The sequence below is a fragment of the Maylandia zebra genome, linkage group LG23 (genome assembly GCF_041146795.1).
Source record: "Maylandia zebra isolate NMK-2024a linkage group LG23, Mzebra_GT3a, whole genome shotgun sequence".
NCBI lineage: Eukaryota > Metazoa > Chordata > Actinopteri > Cichliformes > Cichlidae > Maylandia > Maylandia zebra.
In genome coordinates, this window is record NC_135188.1 from 19,049,711 (window position 1) to 19,075,874 (window position 26,164).

The 26,164-nt window shown below is 43.3% G+C and overlaps 2 protein-coding genes across 2 annotated transcripts; both read right to left on the reverse strand.

The window, feature by feature from the left end:
- Positions 1 to 1,565: 1,565 nt before the first annotated feature.
- Positions 1,566 to 7,044, reverse strand: LOC143415053 (T-cell surface glycoprotein CD4-like). The gene is made up of 3 exons (XM_076880399.1): positions 6,895 to 7,044; positions 3,133 to 3,447; positions 1,566 to 2,629 (listed from the first exon to the last, which is right to left on the reverse strand). Exons 1-3 carry the CDS (start codon positions 6,977 to 6,979, stop codon positions 2,511 to 2,513), a joined length of 519 nt encoding a protein of 172 aa, XP_076736514.1. The 5' UTR covers positions 6,980 to 7,044; the 3' UTR covers positions 1,566 to 2,510.
- Positions 7,045 to 8,948: 1,904 nt separating this feature from the next.
- LOC101486591 (uncharacterized) lies at positions 8,949 to 11,576 on the reverse strand. The gene is made up of 3 exons (XM_004573178.3): positions 11,462 to 11,576; positions 10,215 to 10,529; positions 8,949 to 9,181 (listed from the first exon to the last, which is right to left on the reverse strand). The coding sequence occupies exons 1-3, from the start codon at positions 11,541 to 11,543 to the stop codon at positions 9,045 to 9,047; spliced, it is 534 nt and encodes a 177-aa protein (XP_004573235.2). The 5' UTR covers positions 11,544 to 11,576; the 3' UTR covers positions 8,949 to 9,044.
- Between the last annotated feature and the right edge of the window lie 14,588 nt (positions 11,577 to 26,164).

Genomic DNA, 26,164 nt, shown 5'->3' on the forward strand with positions numbered 1-26,164 from the left:
GGCCGCACGGACGGCGTTGCTGCGCACAAAGGACCGAACCAAACAGACCGCAGATCGCCGCCGCACACCAGCTCCAGCATACAGCGTGGGACAAAAGGTATGGCTGTCCACACGCTTTGTTCCTCTCAGGACTGAGTCCAAGAAGCTCAACCCAAACTTCATTGGTCCTTTTGAGGTTTCGGCGCTGATCAACCCCGTCTCTGTGAAACTCCGGCTGCCGCGCAACATGAGGATTCACAATGTGTTCCACGTCTCCCAAATCAAACCTGTCCAGAATAGCCCTCTGTGCCCTCCTTCCGGGCCCCCTCCGCCCGCCCGGCTTGTGGACGGCTTGCCCGCCTATTCCATCACGCGGATTATGGACTCTCGCCACCGCGGGCGTGGCTTCCAGTACCTTGTGGACTGGGAGGGCTATGGCATTGAGGAGCGGTCCTGGGTTCCGCGGGCCGCTGTCCTGGACAAGCGTATGCTGCGGGCCTTCCATCTGTCTCATCCTGGTAAGCCTGGTGGGTCGCCGGGGGGCTCCCGTTGAGGGGGGGGGGGTACTGTCATGGTCCCTGTGCCCTGCTGGTCAATCCTCTATTGGGCAATATGTTTGTGGTTTGTTTGCTCTCTCGCCCTCTCTCTCTCACTCTCTCTCTCTCTCTCGCCACGGCGATGCTCACTGCGGGCTCCCGCTGCTGGCCCACACACCTGCTCATCACCACACCGGCCGCTGATCCCAGCTGATTACTGCACTACTTAGATGGCGAGTCTGCACTAGTCTTCGCTGGATCGTTGAGCTATCAGTGTCAGTTAGACTTGTGTTTCGGCTAACCTTCACCTTGAGAATTTCTTATTATTATCCTGCTAACCCGACGTTTTTTTGTGTAGGTCGTTTTTGGAACCCGATGCGGAGAGGAGTGATTGAAGGGGGAACTTTTTGTACAGAAAGTGTGGAACACCCTTCTCCCAACCCTGTTTCCCACGGACCCTGGCGACCCGGACCCGTTTCCCCTGCACGTTGTATATAGCCACTTGGTGTATGTGTTCACTGTAAATAAACGCACTGTCCTTCGCTTAAAGGAAAACCCTGGCCTGCGCCTGAGTCTCTTTCGGAACCCCTAACAATTGCCATGGTAACTGACTCAGAGTTAAGTAAATTCTCATTCTGGAACAGAAAACCTCAGTGTCCCTGATCTCAGGATTAACAAAGTTGTTAACTACACCTGCTTCCAGCCCAGATTAACAGATTAACTGATTGGTTGACAAGCATCTTTTTTTGTTGTTTTTCAAAGAAAGATAACTCCATCTCCACCTTCACAATGTAATTTCTAATAGTTAAAATCATCCTGGTCACAAAAGATAAATTCAAACAAAAGAGGATCCAGTTATGTTCTCTGAGGGACACCTTGAGAAAAGTTTCTTACTACATGTTCCACTTTAACAGTACAGAAAAGCCAAATATTATTTGTTCTAACTACCAAACAGTGCTCCTTAGTGTCTTGATGCATGCTCAATCGTTTATACTGCACTAAACTGCCCAGTATTTTTGTGCAACATTTGAATAACACAAAGTTAGTCCATTTAGTTTGGTTTTCAGGATGTTTCACAATAAAAAAAAAACATAATTTATTAAAACACACCAAATCCAATATGTGATTACAAATTATTACATCAGACATTTAAATGTACAGTCTTTACCTTTAAATCTAACCTCTCTTCTTTCTCTCCTGTCCTCTTTCTTATCTTATCTTGTCTTTTTCCATCTCTGAGTGAAGTTAGCGCATTCTTTTTTCGCCCTGTGAAATACAGCAGCTGGACCTTTAGCTAACGACACACTGTGAGACAAATTGAAATCAAACAATTTGTGTGTTTGCTGATGTTTGTTAATCTGATAGAAACACTGTAGAAATTTTGAATCGTGGAGAAACGTTACTCCCTTTATGATTATTCCTATTCTGTAGCATTAGCTAGATGCTGAGTACAACTTTGGGACACCTGCACTGTTTCCGGCCCACTTTAACCCCCGAGTATACAGCTATTGATGATACTGTTGAAAGAAAAGTAAGGAGTCTGTTTTAAAAATGTGAGGAGTAGAAAATACAAATATTTGTTTAAAAATGTAGGAAGTAAAAGTCAGAAGTTAGAAAAATAAATATTCCTGTAAAGTACAGATACCTAAAAACTCTACCTAAGTACAGTAACAAAGTAATTACGTCCCACCTCTTGTTGCTGGTACTGCTGTTCACGCACCGACAGCTAACGTGTTTGTTACTTTGACACATTTGCTGCATCTATTTTTAGTTTTTTTTTTTTTTATTGTTTTCTCTCAGCTTCTCATCTCCACTTTTAGTCACTTCTTCCACACTACATTTTTCTAGCTGAGTGAGCGCACAGCAAAGTTAGGGAAGGGACATTACATTAAAAGATGTGACTGAAAATGAACAAATGGGCTGTTGTCCATCCTTGTATTGTGGGTGCATAGCAGCACTTCAAGCCGGCCCGTTGGCCCACTGGGAAATGCCAGATTACCAGTCCAGCCCTGGCATTAACTTTAAAGAGCAGAAAAGCACAAACAGAGGAGCAGAGAGGAGAACCAGGTGGTGGCTGAAGGAGGTTACTGTTGCACCATGTGATGTGGGTTTCTCTGCAACACAAAATACAAAACATAATTTTAATAAGAGTTGACAGTATGAAAAAAACAAACCAAAAAAACATAAATTATTATTTTTTCTTTCAAGGAAGAAAACCTGAACTTGTGATCCTCATTTAGACTGAAACCAGCTACAAGAAGCACATCCTCTTAGTGGTACAGTAAATTAACCATGCATTCTAGTGAGTCAGTAAGCTCTCGATGATCTGTTTCCTGTTTGATCCAATTGGTTTTTAACATTACTGCTGCTTCTAGAAATAAACCTGACACTGAAATACAGGAATATAATTTGTGAGTTGATCAGAAACAAGCAATAGATCATCTTTAAACACAAGGACCAATTATACAAAACACCCACAAGAAGTTCTGTCTGCTGTCTGCTGTTCTGTCATCTGATGCCACAGGTGTAAGCAGTTGTTCCGGTGTAGCACATTTAATCTATTGATGTTTGTCTGTATTCCACCTTCCTAATAAGGTGCTCGTGCTGCTGAACTGACCTGTGACATTCAGAGTCATCTTGGCCTGATAGTCCACTTTGGGGATGTCGCACTCGTATGGGCCAGCATCGTCCATCCTCAGATCCTTTATGAGGATGGAAAGGTTTCCGTTCTTGTAATAGTCTGGGAAGCTGAACACTCGACCTGTGAACTTTGCATCTATTTTATCCTGTCTGCTGTTGATGATGTCCAATACAACTTTGTCATCCTTGTCCCTCCAGAAGGCAGTGACCGGCTCGGACAGCTGGTTAGAGCAGATGCAAGGCAGGAGGACCTCATCCCCGATGAAGCCAGTCCTCACAGACTGGCTGCTGCCTGCAGGACAACAGGACAGGTGAGTAACAGGTTACCTGTGCACAGCTCCACCACAGCTCTTTGGTTTAGCACATTTGGTGACCTCAGTAACACAGCAGAATCAACACTTACTGGATGCTCTTCTGCTGGAGGACAAAGTAAAAAACTCAGCAAAAACTCGTGAATTTCTCCAAACATAGAGAGGCCTGTCACTTTTTACTATCATTAAAATCCTCCACATAATGATGAAAAGACTTGAGCTCCAATCCTGGATGCTGGCTTTTCCATTGCTGCTGCACTGCCTAATGAATACTCAGTGCTGTGATGAATCTGAATGGCTGTGAGTGAGTGACCTAAAAACATCAACACCTCATTGCAAAAGTCATTCACTCAAACAGAAGCAGTTCTTTACTGCTATCCCTGCTCAGCTCTAAATCTTTGTTGTTGGACTTTAAACGGCCTCAAAGACTGCAGACTACAAACACATTTTTCAAACTTGAATCGAAGTCCTTCAAAGTTCCTCCTACGCCTTGATTTTCAGACTTGACTTCATTGTAACTGAAATCTATACAGATTCTTTCATTATATTTTTATTATAAACTGAATTATTTGTAAACAGTATAGATGAGGTACACTACATTCCCCAAAGTATTCAATTGTCTGCCTTGACATATGAAGTTGAGTGACAGCCCATTCCTAATCCATTTAACATTCTGTCATTGTCCTGGATCTGAGCGACCCAGGGTCCCTGAGCAGTTATGGACATGTGTATTTTTGGTGCTGCTGTCCCTCGTCTTCCTGGTTTGTGTCTGTGTGTGCGTGTCTGTGTGTACTGAGCACTGGTCTACAGGAGTCTTCAGGCCTGGTGGGTGTGCCCTACCAGGTGGCTGGCCACACCTGAGGAAATGATCACACACACCTGCAGCTGATCAACCATCATCGAGGGAGCTACAAGGCAGTGTGGCTGAGAGCTCCTCGACGCTGGATCGTCGAGTGACTTCCTGTCAGTTTCTCAGCAAATGTGCGAAGTAAGTGCCAGTCTGCTGTTGTGTGAAGGTACTCATAGCCGCCTTTGTGTGTGTGTTTCCCAGGATGATTTGTGGAAACGAGGAAGCAGCTGACGCAGTGTACATAGGGAATGGGGACACGGAGCATGGGTGTAGGGAGAATGGTAAATGGCCTGTATTTATATAGCGCTTTACTAGTCCCTAAGGACCCCAAAGCGCTTTACACACCCATTCACGCACACATTCACACACTGGTGATGGCAAGCTACATTGTAGCCACAGCCACCCTGGGGCGCACTGACAGAGGAGAAGACAGGGAGCGGGAGTCGGGAACACACTGGGGATTTATCATTGTGTATTAGTTACGACACTGTAAATAAACGCACTGCTTGCATTGAAGAGTTCTGCATTTTGGGTCCTACTTCCCCACACACCCACAGTTGGCCAGTGCTAATTGTGACACATTCAATTCAATGTTTTTTTTTATATTGCACTAAATCAATACAACAGTTACCTTAAGGTGCTTAATATTGTAAAGCTAAGACACTTGAATGATACAGAGAAAAGCCCAACAATCAGACAACTCCCTATGAGCAACTACTTTGGCAACAGTGGGAAGGAAAAACTCCCTTTTAACAGGAAGAAACTTTCAACAGAACCAGGCACAGGGAGAGACAGCCGTCAGCTGTGACTGGTTGGGGATGAGAGGAAGGAGACAGGACAAAAAGACCTGCTGTGGAAGAAAGACAAAGATGAACATTTCATAGAGCCGTAAGGACCCCACGGACCAATGGATGAAATCAAATGTAATGTCCTTTTCTGCTGGACAAAACAGATATAATGCACTCAGGCACACAAACATATACATCAGCGATTCTTGGCCACCTTGCAGCCTCTTTATTCTGTGCATCACAGTATCAACAGATGCCTTGATCAGCTCTGCTTTTCACTTACATGCAAGTACATACTCACAAAACTGGATCTAAATGCTCTGCTGCTCACAAAGGAAACAAAAACTAGTTCCTTTTTCTGAATTTAGAGAAATAAAATTTTTCACTCTCCGATCTCTGTTTCTTACTGCTGTAGATGTGCGTTCATCCATATATCTTTTTCTGCTTATCCTGGGCTGGACCGTGGGCACAAAACCCTAAGCAGAGAACCCCAGACCTCCCTCTCCCCAGCCACCTCTTGCAGCTTGTCAGGGGGAACACCAAGGTGTTCCCAGGACATGCTGGAGAGATAATTTCTCCAGTGTGTCTTGGGTCTGCCCCGGGGCCTCCTATCAGATGCCCAAACCACCTCAACTTGCTCCATTCAGTGTGGAGATAGTTCATCCACTCCATGTTTAAAAGAAAGGCCAGCTACCCTTCAAAGAGTAAGCTGATTTTTGCCGCTTGTGTCCAGAATTTCGTTCTTTCAGCCAATAACCAAAGCTCATTAAATAGTTCAGGGTAAGGACATAGGTTGAATTGAGTAAATTGAGTGCTTCGCTTTTATGCTAAGCTCTTCACCACGATGGACCGGTACAGTGTCCGCATCACTGAACCTGCGCCAATCCGTCTGTTGATCTCCAGCTCCCCCTCACTCATTTACAAAACCCAGAAATACTTAAACTCCTCCATGTGGAGGTTCTGATTCTCATTCCTGCTGTGTCACACTGCAAATCGCTCCCGACAATACCCTGAGTTGAAGTCCTGGTGCTGTACATGTTTTTGTTTTTTATGTATATATTAAAGAGAAATCACAATCAGACAAGGTGTTTACATTCAGAAAATAACTATAATGTGATCAGTGGAAACTACTGAATCATTAAGGCTGCTTTCTAATGCACAGTAATGGACCTATAGTTCCACACAGATGTTGTTTGTGCATGTTTCCCCTGTTTGCTCGGAAGAACCTGGCCTGATGCAATGACATGAGTCAAAGCATCAACAACATTATCATCACTGAAGTAAAGAAAACAGTAAACTAAAATTAGAAAACCCTGTGTGGCAACTGAAGAGAAAAAAATCCCCATCTAAACCCAAAGAAAAACAAGTTGAAAACCATAATTACAGCAGAGATTACAGGGCTGATCTTCACCCACAGATCCAGACCTCTAATTACAGCTGAGAGCGCTACAGTAGCATGTGGAGGTTTACTCGGCTGGTTTCAACAGGCATGCCTCAGATACCAGTGGTAGGAACTAAAACTGAGATAAAAAAAAACAAAAAAACCTGCAGACAAATTGAAGTATTCTGTCCTCTAAATTAGGTACAACAAATAGAATAGAATAAAGCCCACCACCCTCACACCTGGTGATCTTTGCTCAACATTCTCCCCCCATGAATCACAGCACTTATATCAGAGAGTGTGTACTAATCTCACCTCACAGCTGTCAGAGTCTGTGAGCTGGAAGGACTCTGAGGTCGTTGTTTCTCCCGATGAATCACAGTAAACAGGTTTTAAAATATAGTCTCACCTGAGCTCAGACTGCACAGCAGACACAGCAGCATCACCGAGCTGCAGAGAGGCGAGCACCGACAGACACTTCTGAGGATGACCATACTTCTTGCTGCTGGTGTCACAACTGAGAGAAAAATGGATCCTCCCCGAGATGAGCTGTGATACCCAGCAGGGCTGTCCTGCCTTACTTTACTTATTTATTTTGTTTATCTGTCTGGTCTCCGCCCATAACCACGGCTGCGTCTTAAAACCAATGCTTGGAGATGACAGAACTTCAGTTGTAAAAAAATGCTAGCCAAGTGCCCATTGCTATTTAAAAAATGCAATCTTTCTCAGCAGCTTCTGGATTCTTATTCAATCTGAAGAAGTGCTAACTTTTTCACCCCGTAATCCGTTAACACTCAGGGCTGGATCTACATGGGTGGCTTGGGGTGGCATGTGCCAACCTAAAATAATCTCTTGCCACCCTAGTTTTGTATATGACAATTTATTTATTAAAATAAGCCAGCATTAACAATGTCACCCTAGCTACAATTTATATTGAATATAAACTCTAAAACTGAATATATTGCATTGTGTTAAAATCCACAGTTAAAAATGATTCAGCCCATAGCGCAGACCGGCTTTATTTCCTGTTGTCAGCAGCAACCAATGCCTATGAGTGCCTGTGGTCTACAGCAATCTCCTGTGGACATTTTGAAAGTTACTCCGCGCTGGCCACCCGTCCTGATTTACTGGGACCAGAACTAAGGGTACAATGATCAGGTGATCTTTTTTATTGAATAAAAAAGATGTATAAATACATAAAATTACCGCTATACTACATTTTTATGTAATAATTAAACATCTCCATCATTAGCATGTATGCAGTGGGTCCTCCTTGTGGCAGAACAAAAGAAAACTGCACAGAAATGTTTAGTCTTATTTAGTTTTAGTCGGGTTTTTATTAAGAATGATAGATGAACCTGCAATATCACACTTAGCGACACAACAAAGGTAAATTCTAAAAAACAACCACAGACGGAGGAAAAGAAAAAAAAACCCTACACAGGCTACTTTTTCCTACATTTCCCACAATGCATCCAGATGTATGTATCAGGTATCAGTTCAATTCCTTGGATTTGTTAGTCTGCCTGTCAATAGATCCTGTTTCTTGGTTTCTCTTTTACTTTTACTGATTTCAGTTTGTGTGCTGGAGGAGGAAAATAGTGTAACAGTCTGCAGCGTAGAGATGGACATAAATTTTATTTTTTATAAAAGGACGAGAACACGATGGTAAAGTGCAAACTCTGTTCAGAACAGAAACGACTGCTTTCTGATGCTAACACAGCTTTGGAGCTTTGCAGCCATGCTAACACATGCTAACGCTAAGCTAGCTAAGAACCCAGAGTGTTGATAAAGCTTAATGAACGCTGACCCCAGTCCAGCAGCCAGACCCCGAACTTCAACAGGTAACAAACCTATGAGCGGTCTGGCTGCAGCGTCCATTTCAACCCGTTTGTGTTGATACAGTAAAATCATCGTGGCAATCGCATTAAAGTCTCTTTGTGTTGTTTTTCATCTTTGCTTTGTGCTGTTGGTTTTGTGTTTACCTCAATCATATATCAACTAAACAAAGTAACAAAGAAAACTTATGGAAATGAAACATTTTGCGAACAATCCGTTGCTCAGCATCAGACAAATGACGAGCAGAATTATTCTAGTGAACTAAAACTAAAAACAGGAGATGGCAAAATTACAAACTTTCTTTACTTAAGTAGAAGTGCAAATGCCTGTGATATAAAATACTCCAGTAAAAGTTAAAATACTGAAGAAACTTTTTTTTACACAAGTAGACAAGTAACTCTGAAATGTACTCAAAGTAAGAAAGTATAAAGAATTGAATTGAAGAACAATTCTACTAAATTCTACTTCACTGTTGTACGAAGGTCACTCTATTAATATATTAACATAGCTACTAAAGTGCCGCTTAATGGTTGTTTATAAAGTGCTCAAACTGTGAGTGTTCAGGATATTTTGTACTTATTTGAATCAGAAACAACAGTTGCAGGAAATATAAAACACAGCAGATCAGAGATATCAATTATTTATTAATAAAGGCAATTTAAACAAGACAATACTTTAAGGTGTAATTGAGCTAAACCCGACTTAAGTTTGAACCTGTGTTTACTGTAAAGAACAGAAGAGCACAAACAGAGCAGAGAGGAGAACCAGGAGGTGGTGGTTGGAGCATGTTACAGCTGCACCACTAATCGTAGCAAGGTCAGGATGTGGAGTTGTTATTTTAATAACACCAGGTTTTTCTGCAACACAAAAAAGTTCCAGTTTAATCAGAGCTGAACATGTAAAGAAACACTGAAACACCGAACTGGTGAAGATCATTTGGACTGAAACCTGCCAGAAGGAGCGTATTCTCTTATCTCCACAGTAGAATAACTGTTCATTATAGTCAGTGTTTGAGCTGTAGATGGGCTGTTTCCTGTTTGATCCACTCTGTTTTTAACACTACTGCTGCTTCTTGAAATATACCTGGCACTGAAATACTGAAATAAAAAATGTGGGCAGACAGGAAACAGGAAAAAACAAGGAAGAAAACATCTTTAAACTGAAGGAATTGAATCAAACTGGAGAAAAATCATACAAAACACCCACACGAAGTTCTGTCTGCTTCTGATGCCACGAGTGTAGCTAATTATTCCACTAAGGAATATTCAAGCCACTGATTTTGTCAGTATTCCATCTTTGCATCAAGACACCTATCAAAAAGGACCCAGTGTTTGCTTGTCCACATATGGCTAAAAAGAAGACTCAGAATAATTTTATGAGACAGTTTGGAACAATTTGTTATGAATCCAAATAAAGATATGAGCTGGATTAAGGCTTAAAATTCATTTAAGGAAAAAAGCACAGCTCACAGAATATTGTTCTTTTTCTTGTGGTGCTGCTCTTGCTTTCAGATGCAAATTTCCACTGAATTAAAAAGTCATGTTAAATAAAAGGAGTTAAAATGGTAAGAAAGATGGTCGAAGTTCACAGGTTTCAGTGCAGTTTTCATCTTTGTTAGTGTGATCAACCCAGCTAGCTTCAGTAGGATTTGGTGTTTACTGATCCTGCATGACTTGAAGGGCTGAGTGTGGACTGTAACATCTGACTTTTATTGCTTAAATGTGCTGCAAATAAAAATTAATGTGAACCAAGAACACCTGATTTGAACACTCACTCCAACTCACTGATGACTGCAGCGTGGTCCTTTTCTGCACTTTTCAAAGACCCCTGAGCTGCTGCTGCACAAACACTGAGGTGTTCCTAATAAGGTGCTCATGCTGCTGAACTGACCTGTGACTTTCAGAGTCATCTTGGCCTGATAGTCCACTTTGGGGATGTCGCAGTCATACGGGCCGGCGTCGTCCGCCCTCAGGCCCTTTATGAGGATGGAGAGGTTTCCAGTCTTGTAATGGTTTGGGAAGCTGAACACGCGACCTCTGAACTTTGGATCCATTTTATCCTCTTTGCCGTTGATGATATCCAACACAATTTTGTCATCCTTGTCCCTCCAGAAGGCGGTGACCGGCTCAGACAGCTGTTCAGAGTAGACACAGGGCAGGAGGACCTCATCTCCGATGAAGCCGGTCCTCACAGACTGGCTGCTGCCTGCAAGATGACAGGACAGGTGAGTTACAGGTTACCTGTGCACAGCTTCACCACAGCTCTGTGCTTTAGCTCACTGTGTGCAAAGTCTAGTAGAAAATGTGAATGTAGTATTACTACTGCGACCATCACTAAAACAAACCAGCTAACTAACTAATGTATCAAAAGTTATCCTTGAAATGCTTGGCTATAAAATGAATAGCCACAGGGAACATTATCCTCCATGGAGGGTACCACGAAGAGAAGAACCATCAGAGCTGCAGAAGGCTGTGATGAAGAAAGGGGTGTGTAACCCTGAAGGACCCGACACGGCTCAGAATGCTCACTTTCAGCTACTTCATTTTATTCACAATGACTGAGTTTGTTTGCAATGACTGTGTTGTCAGTTTTTCGTTTCTGCTGCAGCCGTGCCGCAGACCATTAACCTGTTTTTTTTTTTTTTTTAACTATGTTTCATCCAGTCATAAAGACCCCATGGAGTGTCTGTTTTCTGCATAGTGGACAAAAGGGTTGAATATTTGGGCACAACAACATGCACATAGGCGACTTTCAGTGACCATGCAGCCCATTTTATTGTGTGAGATAGTTGGTATCCACAGTATCAGACTCCCTGCTCAGCTCTGCTCTTCGCTTATATGTAAATATATACTTAAAATTGTGGATTTAAATCATTTGCTTCCCACATAAGGAAGAAAAACTACAAAGATCCCTTCTCTGATTTCATGGCTCAAATGTTATTTTTCACTCTCTGGTCTCTGTTTCATACTGCTGTACATGCATTCTGTACTGATACAGACTGCACTCTGTAAGTCTCAGATATCAGTGGTGCAAGCTAAAAGGACGACGCGCCCCACCGACACTCTGAACTCTTTATTGTCCTCTAAAAATGACACTTTCAGATTTCAGACTGGCTCTTCTTTAAACTCCTCTCTTACCTGAGCTCAGACTACATAGCAGACACAGCAACCCCACTGAGGTCCAGAGATACAAGCCATGAGGGTGAACAGGCCACGGCATGGACACGAGGATGAATACTTCCTGCTGCTGGTGTCTATTACAGTTATTTTTGGAGACACATACCAGTCAACTTTACTAAGACTACGTGGTGGGATTTATCTGGGGTGAGAGTGTGCAGCTGTGACATGTGGAAGGCTCAGTTCTGTAACTCTTCATTTAGCCCTCGTCCTGCATGTTTCAGCTGAGTCCCTTTCTGCTCCACCATCATATCATTATTTTATTTATTTATTCCCCTTTTGTATTTCCTTTTCCTCACAGGAACTGGGGACCCACGAGGCAACTGGATTACAGCAGTTCATTCACTGTTGCTCTCCTGGATCCACTGTCTGCAAGCTTTTCACAGGTGGAGTGTCCTGGAAACAGGGTGAGGTGGAGGCAGATGATCTGCTGTGGTGACCCCTAAATTGAGCAGAAGTGTAGGAAGTCTCTTGGAAGTGAAGACCTCCTTGCACTCTACGAAGACCAACCTCCTGTTTGAAGCAATATTAGAAATCAGTGAAGAAGCTACTTCACCTCCCTCGCTAACACAACGCCCCATTACATTAACAAAGGATCACCTGCTTATTGATAACTGGTGGTTTGTTCACTAGTCTTCGATCAGCTCCAGCCTGGATTCATGGGAAAACAACATTTCCCATAATTCTCTGCACATTGTCAATAGAGCAGATTGGTCATTTTTGTGTTCTGATGATTTTATTCCTTCTTGGGACCTTTATGAAACCTTTGACTCTGTAGAACTTTAGATAACTTCATGTTTCGAACTCTGACACCAGGTGTTTGCGCATGATTGTTGGTGTTTCCTTTTTATTATTGAAGGGACTTTACCTTGCAGCATAAAGCTGGCTGTACCAGAGCTGCATTTCAGTTAGAAAAACAGTGAAATTGGTTCCCTGTTCATATTTTTACAAATAAATAATCATACAACCTTTGACTTGTTTTTTTATTAATAAAATGTTTTGCTTATAGAATAATTTAGAAAAAAATAATTCTTCTGCCTGCAGTGGAAACTGTTTGAAAGCGAGGCCTCAGCAGTTTATTTTGAGTGAAACTCAGGTTTCAGGTTTCATGTGAAGAGTCCAAAGAAACAAATGAAGATTTCCTGTTTGTTTAAAACAGCGATTCCTCCAAACAGCTCTAACTTTAGCTCTTCTTCATCAGTCACACACAAATAATCTGTCACATTAACAGGAAAAATACTTCAACTTCAAAAACGTTTTAATCTGTTAATACTACACACACAGACATATTTATTGATATAGATAGATAGATAGATGCACACACACACACACACACACACACACACACACACACACACACACACACACACACACACACACACACACACACACACACACACACACACACACACACACAGAGAATCGGTAGACACAGTTTAAACAAAAAAAGGAAAGAAAATTTATCTCCAGGGAAATGCAGAAGCTGGATGTGTCACCAAGTGGAGACACACCTTCACTTCTCCAAACACATTTTTATCAAAGAGTTCAGTGTTTTTACAGCTCAGTCGAACTTTAAACACTAACAAAATGCAGTCTGTCCGAAGCAGAAACCAAGAATTTTCAACATACTAAAACTCAAACCAACTGAAGAATCAATAATGTATTTTTTAATGCAAACAAACTGACTTCCTTCACACCTTAAATAGCACACTAGACAATACAAACATTTCACAGTCAATATAATGTATTTAAAACAAGTATTTAAAACAAAACAATACGTGCAGTGAGAGATTCAAATGTTTCTGTAAAGTGCAATATCTTTTTCACTGCTTTTCCAGCAATGATTGTAATAATCAGTGTGAAGAATTTGCTGAACTTTTGGTGTATGTTTCTTTCTTTCTTCTTTTTATTTTTTTTTCCTTTTGCACTTTTTTTTAAAGAAATAATTATATAAATATATAAATGAATAAATAGTCAGTGCATCTTTTTTCACTTCAATGTAGCAGAAAAAACAAATCTGTACAAAATTTTCCATTAACAAGATGACCTCTAAGATTCGCAAACTTAATTGTGAACTTAACACTGCACAGTAGTGTGTTTGCATGCATGTGTGGATGTGTATGTGCACATGCATGTGCATGTGTGCTTGGTTATTTTGCTTGGTTGGCCTGCAGTGGTATTCTACATTGAAAAATTATAAGAAAACCTATTTGAAAGGGAGATTTAAGTTGATTTCATTGATACATGTGTAGATTTTTTTTTTTACATTGTACAGGCACAGTGCACATATAAACATTTTTGAGTACTTGCAAATTGGTTTAAAAAGAGTTTTTATAATGGTTTTATGCCAGTTTTAGACAGGTTGCAGGTTTTATACTGGTTTTCAAAAGGTTGCAGGTTTTATAAAACAAACATTTCTCTAATCATTTCTGTCGTAGCACTAAATCTGTATATTACTAATCCTCTCTATTGATTATAGTTAAAATGGTTTGGAACAATAAATAATTTTGAAATAATTGGTTGGCCAACTGTCTTGTTTTTTATAGGAAATGCAGAGCATTTTTGAACTGAAATAAAATGAAATGTAAAAAATATAGTTTGAATATATGTAAATCAATTACCTGGCTTCAACACAAACATATTAGTTCATGTTAATTTGGTTCGATGTGAATACATTAGGTTGGTTAAATTTCAATATATTAGCTTGGTTCAATAATTAAAATATGGCTCTATGTAAAAAAATCAATTTGGATCAATGCAAAATTTAAAGTTTCAGTCAAGACTAGTAATATTGTTTATATCAACATAAAAGTATCAGGTCATATCAAGTGACTCAATTTGGATTCTATGAAGCCAAATATTTTGGATGTGACAATTGGACATCATTTTTTTTTAATTTGAATAGGGTTATTCTTTTTACAGTGTATATATATATATATATATATATATATATACATATATACATATATATATATATAAAATGAATTCAGAGCTTGTTTTTTTTCTTTTCGGACAGGATGCCCAAGACTATATGAAACAGCACTGAGAACAGAATTACCTTACACTTACATATTTACATATGTGAGAGATATTCTTTTATCAAGTACTCAGATATAATAAAATAACACTCAGACACTTCAGCAGTTTAACGTGCACGGGTGAGAGCTCAATGGAGACTCACACCCTGCAGCAGCTCTCTGCCTTTATTTATACACAGCATGAAGCATACAAAAAAGGAAATAACATGATTATCTAGTCGAGCAGGCAGGTGTAACTTCTCAAAACGTTGTGTTCTCTACAAGGTCGTTTCTTATTCTTGGGTGGCGGTTTCCTGCTGCTGACAGATAATGTGACGGCAAACAGTTTCCGTTATAGAGCAAAGAGCCAATGGTTAATTGTGCAGCTGGTTGAGTACAAACAGAAATATAAACACTCTTAGCTGATTATTATATGAATAATAAAACCTTTAAAAGCAAAAATCCTCTGACATGCGTAATCATGGGAACAAGTGGGTTTACAAACAGGAGCAGCTGATTAGCATTAGAAAAGCTGAAATAATACCTCAACTGAAGCCAATTGTACTAAATGCACTATATGTGCACTATTACAAGAATATTTTTCGTTCTGTTGCTTTCTATTAATTTATGTAATTTTAAGATAAACAGGACAGAGTTCTTTAAAAGAAAGATTTACTTATATTCTCAAAAGTTAAGCATGACAGGCTTCTGTTTAAGAAAGAGACCTGTTTTACTGTGTTAATGTTGTCATTTTGAGCTAAAAATAAATGGCTAAATGATCATTTGTTTCCCATATGGTCATAATCACAAAAAATATGCATCTGCTTAAATCAAATTCAAGTCAAATGGTTAAAAAATAATTTCACACAAAAAAAAAAAAGAGCTACCACACTGGGAAGGGTGAAGACAACTGGGTTGCCCGGCCCTGGCCACGAGGTGTCCCTTATTTATTTTTCAGGGAGTTGGCAACCCTAATTAAAACATCACTGTTGGCCACATGTCGGGAAAGTTATGTGACATTAGCGATGTTTGTAATAACTTGGTTTTAAAGCCTTTACTTCAAAATATATGCCGTTCAATAGTTGACTTTAATCTTACAGAGAATGTGATGATTTTATGGATAATTAAAGTCAGTCATATAACCACAAACACAACAAGCTGAAAGTCAGTGGTGCTGCTCGGTTTGCAGTCCTGAATATTATTATTATTATTAACCTTTATTTAACCAGGAAAAGTCCCATTGAGATTAAAAACCTCTTTTGCAAGGGAGTCCTGGCCAAGAGGCGACAACACGTTGAAATTACAAAGTTACATACATATTATAAATAACAATTACATTTTAAAAACATTTTTCTCTGGCTCTCTCAATCTGGACTTAAAAGCATTTAATGAAATAAGATCTGCTATCTTCCAGTCTTTTTGCATCATGTTCCATGTGAAAGGGGCAGCATAAGTAAAAGCCCTCTTTCCCAGTTCAGTTCTGGCAAATGGAACATTGAGCAATAAAAGATCGCTTGAACGCAGGCTGTAAGAAACAGTACTTCTCCGTGTGAGCAGATCGCAAATGTAGGTGGGCATTTGTCCAAGCAGGGCCTTATAAATAAAGATGCACCAGTGAGCAAACCTCCTGGAGGACAACGAAGGCCATCCCACTCGAGCGTACAGATCACAACAATGGGTCAAGGCCCTACAGTTTGTAATAAACCGTAAGGAGGCATGATAAACTGAGTCAATCTTATGAAGACACTGGGCGGAAGCATTCATGTACAGCAGATCACCATAATCTAAAACAGATAAAAATGTAGCATTTACAAGACGCTTTTTTGTCTCAAAAGAAAAGCAAAATTTGTTTCGAAAGAAAAATCCCAATTTTAGTTTGAGTTTTTTCACAAGATTGTCTATGTGAGGTTTAAAGGTCAGAGAATCATCAATTAAAAAGCCAAGATATTTATACGTATGCACCACTTCTATGAGGTTTCCCTCAAGAGTGGACACCAAGGGGACAGTTTGAGGAAATCTCTTCATGTTTGAAAACAACATTAGCTTTGTCTTTTCAGCATTGAGAACCAATTTCAGCTCCAGAAGTGTGTGCTGAACCACGTCAAAAGCTTTCTGCAACGATTCTATTGCCTTTTCAAAGTTTGAGCCAAAGGAATAAATAACTGTGTCATCAGCATAAAAATGCATACTAGCATTGGACACATTTTGTCCCAAATCATTTATATACATGATGAACAGCAGAGGTCCTAAAATTGAACCCTGTGGCACCCCAGTGTGAATATTCAAAAGTTCTGAGCACAGATTTTCACATTTAATGCATTGAGTCCTGTCACTCAAATAATTAGTAAACCAGGAGACAACATGTCTAGACAGCCCCAAAGAAAGAAGCCTATGCTTTAAAATGGCGTGATCCACAGTGTCGAAAGCTTTTGACAGGTCAATAAAGAGAGAAGCACAGTGCTGTTTTTTATCAAGAGCAACAAGTATGTCATTTATCACTTTTGTGGCAGCCGTGACAGCACTATGCTGTTTTCTGAACCCAGATTGTAGTTTTGAAAGAACTTCATTAGAGTACAAGAACTCTTTTAATTGCTCACTGACGAGAGACTCAAGGACTTTTGCCAAAACACACAAGTTTGATATTGGCCTGTAATTAGTCAAAATGGCCGGGTCGCCTCCTTTTAATATTGGCGTAACAAAAGCAGACTTCCAAACAAGTGGAATTTCTTTATTTTGGATTGAAAGATTAAAAAGGATCGTAAGAGGTTGTGCAATGTAATCAGTTGCTATTTTCAGAAAATAGGGCTCTATTAAGTCTGGCCCTGGGGGTTTCCTGTGATCTAAGGCTTTAAGAGCTTTATGCACTTCCTGGACAGAAAAAGGAGAAAAATCAAAAAGCTCCCCAATATATGTTTGGGGTTCTGTGCAGGGAATCATGGGGGCTGCTCCAACAGAGTTAAATAAAAAACCAGTAGCTACGAAGTGCTTGTTAAAGCTGTTTAAGACCTCAGTTCTGTCATAAACTGGGACAGAATCTTTTAAAATGAATTTTGGAAGAGCCTGTGATATTTTATTTATAGATAAGGACTTAATTACTTTCCAAAATTTCTGAGGGTTATTGAGGTTTTCTGTAGTAACAGATAAATAATATTCTGACTTAGCCTTCTTGATAAGTGTCGTGCATTTGTTTCTTAATTTCCTGAAGTCTAACCAGTCAGTCAGGGAATCGTTTTTCCTAGCTTTTGCCCATGCCACGTTACGCTGATGGATGGACTCTGATAATTCCGATGAAAACCAAGGGTTCTCCCGTCCCTTGACCCTAAATTTTTTGGCAGGTGCATGCTTATTTAAAATCTTCATAAAAATTTCTTTAAAATAAGCCCAAGCCAGATGGATGTCTGGTATCAGACTCAAGTTTTCCCAATTTACCATAGACAAGTCATAATGAAACGCTTGCTCATTAAATATTTTAAAATTTCTTTTACAGATGATACGCGGTTTACATTTAGGGATTTTAGTGTTCCTACTGGTAGCAACTACACAATGATCACTTAAATCATTACAAAACACGGCTAGAGACAGAAACTTATGAGGGACATTTGTTAGAAATATCACGGCACAAGCAGGATTCACTGCACTGTTAATGTTAGCTATGTTATGTTGCTGCCTCTGTCTGGTGGTGTCGAGCCAAACTGACTTTAACGTGTGTTTGAACGAGCTGACGGTTCACTCGTTAAGCTGAAAGAAAGATGCTTTAATCACAGGAGTCACACATGTGTCCACTGTACCATCTGGGAACTCTTCTTGTTTCGTAATAACACAAACACTAAATCCTCCTTCTCTTGTGCTGTTTTGTAGCAGTGTATACACCTGAGACTATCACCTGTCTGTCTGTCCTGCACTCTCTCTCTTTTTCTTTCTCTCTGATTGTGGAATAAAAGTATGAACATGTATTTATAAGTTACACTTGTGTTTGAATCCCGCAGCTTATCACACATTTGATTTCCATGTGTGACAACTGCAAGTGTGCAGAGTGAGGACAGACTGAGGGACCCACTGCTGCACATCATCTGTGAGGCTTTGCACCCCTGATGATCACCAGGACAAACTCAGCAGTGTGTGAGGAAGAGGAGGAGGAAGAGCCAGCAGCAGCTGACAGATGGAGAGAATAGACAGACTGTTTCCTGTTTGTGAAGGACTGCTAGAAAAGTTTAACATAACTGTCTGTCCTGAATCAGTCTTATTAGGTAATGTTCAAATAATGTTATCATCCCAGTGTTTTCAGTGTGGGAGAAAGTACTCAGGGCCTTCAAGTTACACACTATGAAAGGCAGCAACAAGTTTAATATTCAGAAACCTAAAGTATGTATCAGCAGCAGAATGGAGCTAAAAATAAATGTTTGTTTCAGTTCTATGAAGCTTTGAGTATTTTGGATTAGTAGCACTGCTGTGTTTGTTGCATCTTATTGCTGTAATTGTTTATATGCTTTATATATTCTGAGGTAAGTTGATCTATAGTGTTACATCATATTCTATAAGGATGTTATGTGTTTGTATACTTTCTGCCCAGTTTGACCCATTTAGCAGAAGTCAGCCTGTTTAAGGCTCTGATATCTATTCTGTATGACTTAAAGCAGTTATGACATGGTCTGATTTTCTCACCCAATAAAGGAATATTTCATATATCAGTCTACTCTTCATTTTACCAGAAACAGTTATCACAGCTTGTACATTTTCTTTTTATAAATATATGTAAGCAATGAGCCAAATTTAGTAATGCCAACATACTGAAGGAACAACATTTGTCTCTTATATATGATACACCTATATATGCACTGTCAAAGATACTTGTCTTTGAGTGAAGATTTAAGGTGTTAAGACATATAAATATCACCTCTCTGGTGGGGAAGGAGCCTGAGTTAGTGCGTGAGGTTGAGAGGTACCGGCTAGATCAAATCAAATCAAATCAAATCACTTTTATTGTCACATCACATGTGCAGGCACACTGGCACAGCACATGCGAGTGAAATTCTTGTGTGCGAGCCCCACAAGCAACAGAGATGTGCAAACACAACAACACAAACGAGCAAAATACAAGAATGGCCAACCTGAAACTAATAAATATATGTACAATATATATAATAGTGTATGCATTTCTGGATGTGTATACTAAATATTTTCCTACGTGTGTGTGTGTGTGTGTGTGTGTGTGTGTGTGTGTGTGTGTGTATACACATTTTTACAAATTAAATAGTAAAAAAAAAAAAAAAAAAAAAAAAAAAAATAATAATAATAGTAATAATAAAATATATAAAATATACAGAGTTGAATACGGGACCGGATGCTGCAGAACCTCCTTCCTGATGGAAGCAGTCTGAACAGTTTATGGCTGGGGTGACTGGAGTCCTTGATGATCCTCCCCGCTTTCCTCAGGCACCGCTTCCTGTAGATGTCTTGGAGGGAGGGAAGCTCACCTCCAATTATCCGTTCAGAGCACCGCACTACTCGCTGGAGAGCTTTGCAGTTGTAGGCGGTGCTGTTGCCATACCAGGTGGTGATGCATCCAGTGAGGATGCTCTCAATGGCACAGTGATAGAAGGTCCTGAGGATGCGGGGGCTCATGCCGAATCTTTTCAGTCTCCTGAGAAAGAAGAGGCGCTGCTGCGCCTTCTTCACTGTTTTGTTTGTGTGTACTGACCACGTAAGATCTTCAGCCAGATGTACTCCAAGGAACCGGAAGCTGCTCACTCCCTCCACAGCAGCGCCGTTGATGGTGATGGGGGTGTGTACTTCTCTGCACCTCCGGAAGTCCACTATCAGCTCCTTTGTCTTTGCGACGTTGAGGGTGAGATGGTTGTCTTGACACCAGTGGGTCAGGGCACTGACCTCCTCCCTGTAAGCCGTCTCATCACCGTTGGTGATAAGACCCACCACTGTAGTGTCGTCCGCAAACTTCACAATGATGTTGGAGCTGTTAGTGGCTGTGCAGTCGTAGGTGTAGAGTGAGTACAGGAGAGGGCTCAGTACACACCCCTGTGGAGCACCAGTGTTCAGTGTGATGGGGGATGAGGTGATGCTGCCCAGTCTGACCACCTGGCGTCTGTCAGACAGGAAGCTAAGGATCCAGCTGCAGAGGGAGCTGCTCAGTCCTAGATCCTGCAGTTTCCTGTCCAGCTTCGAGGGAACGATGGTATTGAATGCTGAGCTGTAATCTACAAACAGCATTCTCACATACGTGTCTCTCTTCTCCAGGTGTGACAGGGCAGTGTGTAGTGTCAGGGCTATGGCATCATCAGTGGACCTGTTGTGGCGGTATGCAAACTGTAGAGGGTCCAGTGAGTCGGGTAGTGCAGAGCAGATGAAGTCCCTGACCAGCTTCTCGAAGCATTTGCTCACGATGGGGGTCAGGGCTACAGGTCGCCAGTCGTTCAATGAGGAGATGGTGGAGGATTTGGGTACAGGGACGATGGTGGCCATTTTGAAGCAGGCTGGGACTACAGACAGAGAGAGGGAAAGGTTGAAGATGTGTGTGAACACTCCAGCCAGCTGAGCCGCGCATGACTTGAGGACGCGGCCGGGAATCCCGTCCGGACCTGTAGCTTTGCGTGCGTTCACCTTCCTGAAGCACTTCCGCACATCCTCCTCAGACACAGTGTGCGCACTGACGTCATCCGCGGTGTGCACACTGTCCGGTCTCATGGTGTTCGCTGCGTCGAATCTAGCGTAGAATACGTTTAGATCCTCACACAGAGAGGCCGTGGTCTGCGGTGTGCTGGTTTTCCCTCTAAAGTCTGTGATCGTGTTTAGTCCCTGCCACATACTCCGAGGGTTGTCAAACTGTTGCTCCACCCTGTCCCTGTACTCACGTTTGGCTGCTTTGATCGTCTTCTGGAGTTGGTAATGTGCATGTTTGTAGTCCGATGTGTTCGCGGAGGCAAAGGCGGTGTTCCGTGCCGCCAGTGCCGCGCGAACATCTCCGTTAATCCAGGGTTTTTGATTTGGGAAGGATTTAACTGTTCTGGATGGGACGACATCTTCCACGCATTTCCTGATAAATCCACAGACTGAGTCTGTGTATTCATCAATGTCTCTGGCGGCCACGTGAAACATTTCCCAGTCCGCGTGATCAAAACAGTCCCACAGCGCAGACTCCGATTGGTCCGTCCAACAGTGCACCGCCCTCCGGGTTGGTGCTTCCTGTTTCAGCTTCTGCCTGTAGGCGGGCAGGAGCAGGATGGAGCAGTGATCTGATTGGCCGAATGGGGCGCGGGGGAGGGCTTTGTACGCATCCCGGAAAGAGGTGTAACAGTGGTCGAGTAGCCGGTTTCCACGTGTGTTAAAAAGGATGTGTTGATGGAGTTTTGGTGAGACTTTCTTCAGGTTTCCCTTATTAAAGTCTCCGGCTGTGATAAACGCTGCCTCTGGGTGTGCGGTTTCCTCGCTGCTGATCGCGCTGTACAGTTCCCTGAGTGCACGGTCAGTGTCGGCTTGTGGGGGAATGTAAACAGCCGTAATAATCACTGCTGTAAATTCCCTCGGTAGCCAGAATGGCCGGCACTTAATCATCAGGTACTCCAGGTCCGGTGAGCAGAAGGATTTGACCGGGTGCACGTTCGCATAATCACACCAGCTGTTGTTGATCATGAAACACACACCACCGCCTCTGCTTTTCCCAGTAAGATCCTGTGACCTGTCCGCGCGGTGCACAGAGAACCCCGGCAGTTGTATTGCGGAGTCCGGTACTTTTTCCGAGATATAGTCGGGCTCACCTCTACGCATGGCTTGGGCTCTGGAACCAGTCTCCTGGAGAGGGGCTGGACTCTGTCTCAGTCTGGAGTTGCCCCTGGTGAGAGGCGGCGGGCTGGGGTGGGTATTCTAATATCCCCTCGGCTTGCTGCCGGTACGTTGGGGTTTTTCCCGGTGGACGAGAGGGTTTGTTCCCTGCGCCTTAGGGTCGGGGAACGGGTCCTGACTGTCATCTGCGCTTATGCGCCGAGTGGCAGTTCAGAGTACCCAACCTTCTTAGAGTCCCTGGGGGGGGGGGGGGGGGGGGGGGGGTGCTGGAGGGTGCTCCACCTGGAGACTCTGTTGTCCTGCTGGGAGACTCACGTGGGTAACGACAGCGAGACCTGGAGGGGCGTGATTGGGAGGAACGGCCTCCCTGATCTGAACCCGAGCGGTGCTTTGTTGTTGGACTTCTGTGCTAATCACAGTTTGGCCATAACGAACACCTTGTTCGAACATAAGAGTGTCCATAAGTGCACGTGGCACCAGGACGCTCTAGGCCGTAGGTCGATGATCGATTTTGTAATCGTATCAGCAGACCTGCGACCATATGTTCTGGACACTCGGGTAAAGAGAGGGGCTGAGCTGTCAACTGATCACCACCTGGTGGTGAGTTGGATCAGGTGGCGGGGGAGGACGCTGGACAGACCTGGTGCACCTAAACGCGTAGTGAGGGTGTGCTGGGAACGTCTAGCAGAGGCCCCAGTCCGCGAGATCTTCAACGCACACCTCCGGCAGAGCTTCAACAGCATTCCGAGGGAGACTGGGGACATTGAGTCCGAATGGACCATGTTCAGCGTCTCCATTGCCGAAGCTGCTGCATTGAGCTGCGGCCGCAAGGTGGTTGGTACCTGCCGTGGTGGTAATCCCCGAACCAAATGGTGGACACCAGAGGTGAAGGGAGCCACCAGGCTGAAGAAGGAGTCCTATCGGGCTTGGTTAGCCTGTGGGACTCCGGAGGCAGCCGACAGGTATCGACAGGCCAAGCGGAATGCGGCTCGGGCAGTGGCTGAAGCAAAAACTCGGGTGTGGGAGGAGTTCGGAGAGGCCATGGAAAAAGACTTTCGGACAGCCTCGAAGAGATTCTGGCAAACCGTCAGACGTTTCAGGAGGGGAAAGCGGTGCTCTACCTGCACTGTGTATAGTGCTGGCGGAGCGCTGCTGACGTCGACTGAGAAAATTGTCAGGCGGTGGAAGGAATACTTCGAGGACCTCCTTAATCCCACTGACATGTCTTCCGAGGAGGAAGCAGAGTCTGGGGATGAGGGGAATGACCCGCCAATTTCCGGGGGCGAGGTCACTGAGGCAGTTAAACAACTCCTTGGTGGCAGAGCCCCTGGTGTTGATGAGGTCCGCCCCGAGTTCCTGAAGGCTCTGGACGTTGTAGGGCTGTCCTGGTTGACACGCCTCTGCAATGTTGCGTGGAAATCAGGGGCAGTACCTGTGGACTGGCAGACCGGGGTGGTGGTCCCCATCTTTAAGAAGGGGGACCGGAGGGTGTGTTCCAACTACAGGGGGATCACACTCCTCAGCCTCCCTGGGAAAGTCTATGCCAGGGTGCTGGAAAGGAGAGTTCGTCCATTAGTCGAACCTCGGATACAGGAGGAACAATGCGGTTTTCGTCCTGGTCGCGGAACACTGGACCAGCTCTTTATCCTCTCCAGGATACTTGAGGGTGCATGGGAGTTTGCCCAACCAGTCTACATGTGTTTTGTGGACTTGGAGAAGGCATTCGACCGTGTCCCTCGGGGTGTCCTGTGGGAGGTTTTGCGGGAATATGGGGTGTCTGGCCCATTGCTACGGGCCATTCGATCCCTATACAACCGTTGCAAGAGCTTGGTTCGCATTGCCGGCAATAAGTCGCCAGGGCTGCCCTTTGTCTCCGGTTCTGTTCATAATTTTTATGGACAGGATTTCTAGGCGCAGCCAAGTGGCGGAGGGCTTTCGCTTTGGTGGCCTCAGAATCTCATCTCTGATTTTTGCAGATGATGTGGTTCTGTTGGCTTCATCGGGTGAGGGCCTCCAGCTCGCACTGGAACGGTTCGCAGCCGAGTGTGAAGCAGTGGGAATGAGGATCAGCACCTCCAAATCTGAGGCCATGGTTCTCAGCCGGAAAAGGGTGGAGTGCCCACTCCGGGTCGGGGATGAGTTCCTGCCCCAAGTGGAGGAGTTCAAGTATCTCGGGGTCTTGTTCGCGAGTGATGGGAGAAGGGAGCCGGAGATCGACAGACGGATTGGGGCTGCAGCTGCAGTAATGCGGACGCTGCACCGGTCCGTCGTGGTGAAGAGGGAGCTGAGTGTAAAAGCGAAGCTCTCAATTTACCGGTCGATCTACGTCCCTACCCTCACCTATGGCCACGAGCTGTGGGTGGGTAGTGACCGAAAGAACGAGATCGCGGATACAAGCGGCAGAAATGAGCTTCCTCCGAAGGGTGGCTGGCCTCTCCCTTAGAGATAGGGTGAGAAGTTCGGCCATCCGGGAGGGGCTCAGAGTAGAGCAGCTGCTGCTCCACATCGAAAGGAGCCAGCTGAGGCGGTTCGGGCATCTGACAAGGATGCCCCCTGGGCGCCTCCTGGGTGAGGTGTTCCAGGCATGTCCCACCAGGAGGAGGCCCCGGGGCAGACCCAGGACACGCTGGAGAGATTATATCTCTCGGCTGGCCTGGGAACGCCTTGGTATTCCCCCGGATAAGCTGGAGGAGGTGGCTGGGGAGAGGGAGGTCTGGGCCTCTTTGCTTAGGCTGCTGCCCCCGTGACCCGGCCCCGGATAAAGCGGATGAAGATGGATGGATGGATGGAGACATATAAATAACTGCAACTTGAATCTGTACTGAGGCTCAGTATTTGGCACAGAGTTCATGTTCACTGCTGTAATAGCTAATAATGATTAATATAATAACTATAATATTGGCCATATTATATTTACATTACCAAAGTGATATGACTTTAGTCTCATGAACAACATCAGCTAATTGTTATTTACTAACTAATCTTGAAATAACTGTTCAGTACAGAAATGAAGCCCAAAAATCATGTTTTACTGTCCTGTGGTCTCAGCTTCAGATACTTATCAAATCACACAAAGCTCTTGTAGAAACAAACAAACAAATGAACAAAATATGTTCTTCTTCATTTCTGTCAAACCAAGTTGTATGACACGTTTCCAGTGGTTAGTATCATGGTTGCTAGGCAACCTGGGAAGTGCGACGGAGACTAGACCGTCCCATACAGACAATCTTGCCGTTTATTTTGCAAATCGAGCTCAACACTGCCCCTAGCGTCCTGGAGCACTTCCGTTGTGCTTTGGAATTTGCATGTGTTTTGGGGTTTGCATGTGTTTTGGAGTTTGCACGTGTTTTGGATTTTGCAAGTGTTTTGGAGTTTGCATGTGTTTTGGAGTTTGTACGTGCTTTGTCTCTAGGGGCCACCGTACAAAAGAGCCCACTCTCAAAGGACTGGCTTTAGTTTTAAAGCATTAAAGTATCACAAAACGTCATAGACATTCACAAAATGGTACAGTGTAAGAACTCACCTGCTTTCTGCCTGCTGCTTAGTTTTCATCACCCATCTCCACCTTTGGACCCTTTTTTTGTTTTTGTTGCGAACAGAGAACTTTATGACTAAGCGCCCATGACTAGTGATACCCCGCTAGAAGCTGACGCTCCGGTGCGTGTGTCAAAGCAACACGCTGCTTCAGAAACACTGTGGCTGTGTCCCAATCCAGCGACCGCACGGTTCGTAGTACGAACTGCGAGAAGTGCGGAAGTGAGCGGCTCGTGAAATGGGAAGGTCTGGCTTCGTCGCGCTGCCCAGATTGCCTAGCAACCATGACACTGACCGCGAGAAACGTTCATACGGCATT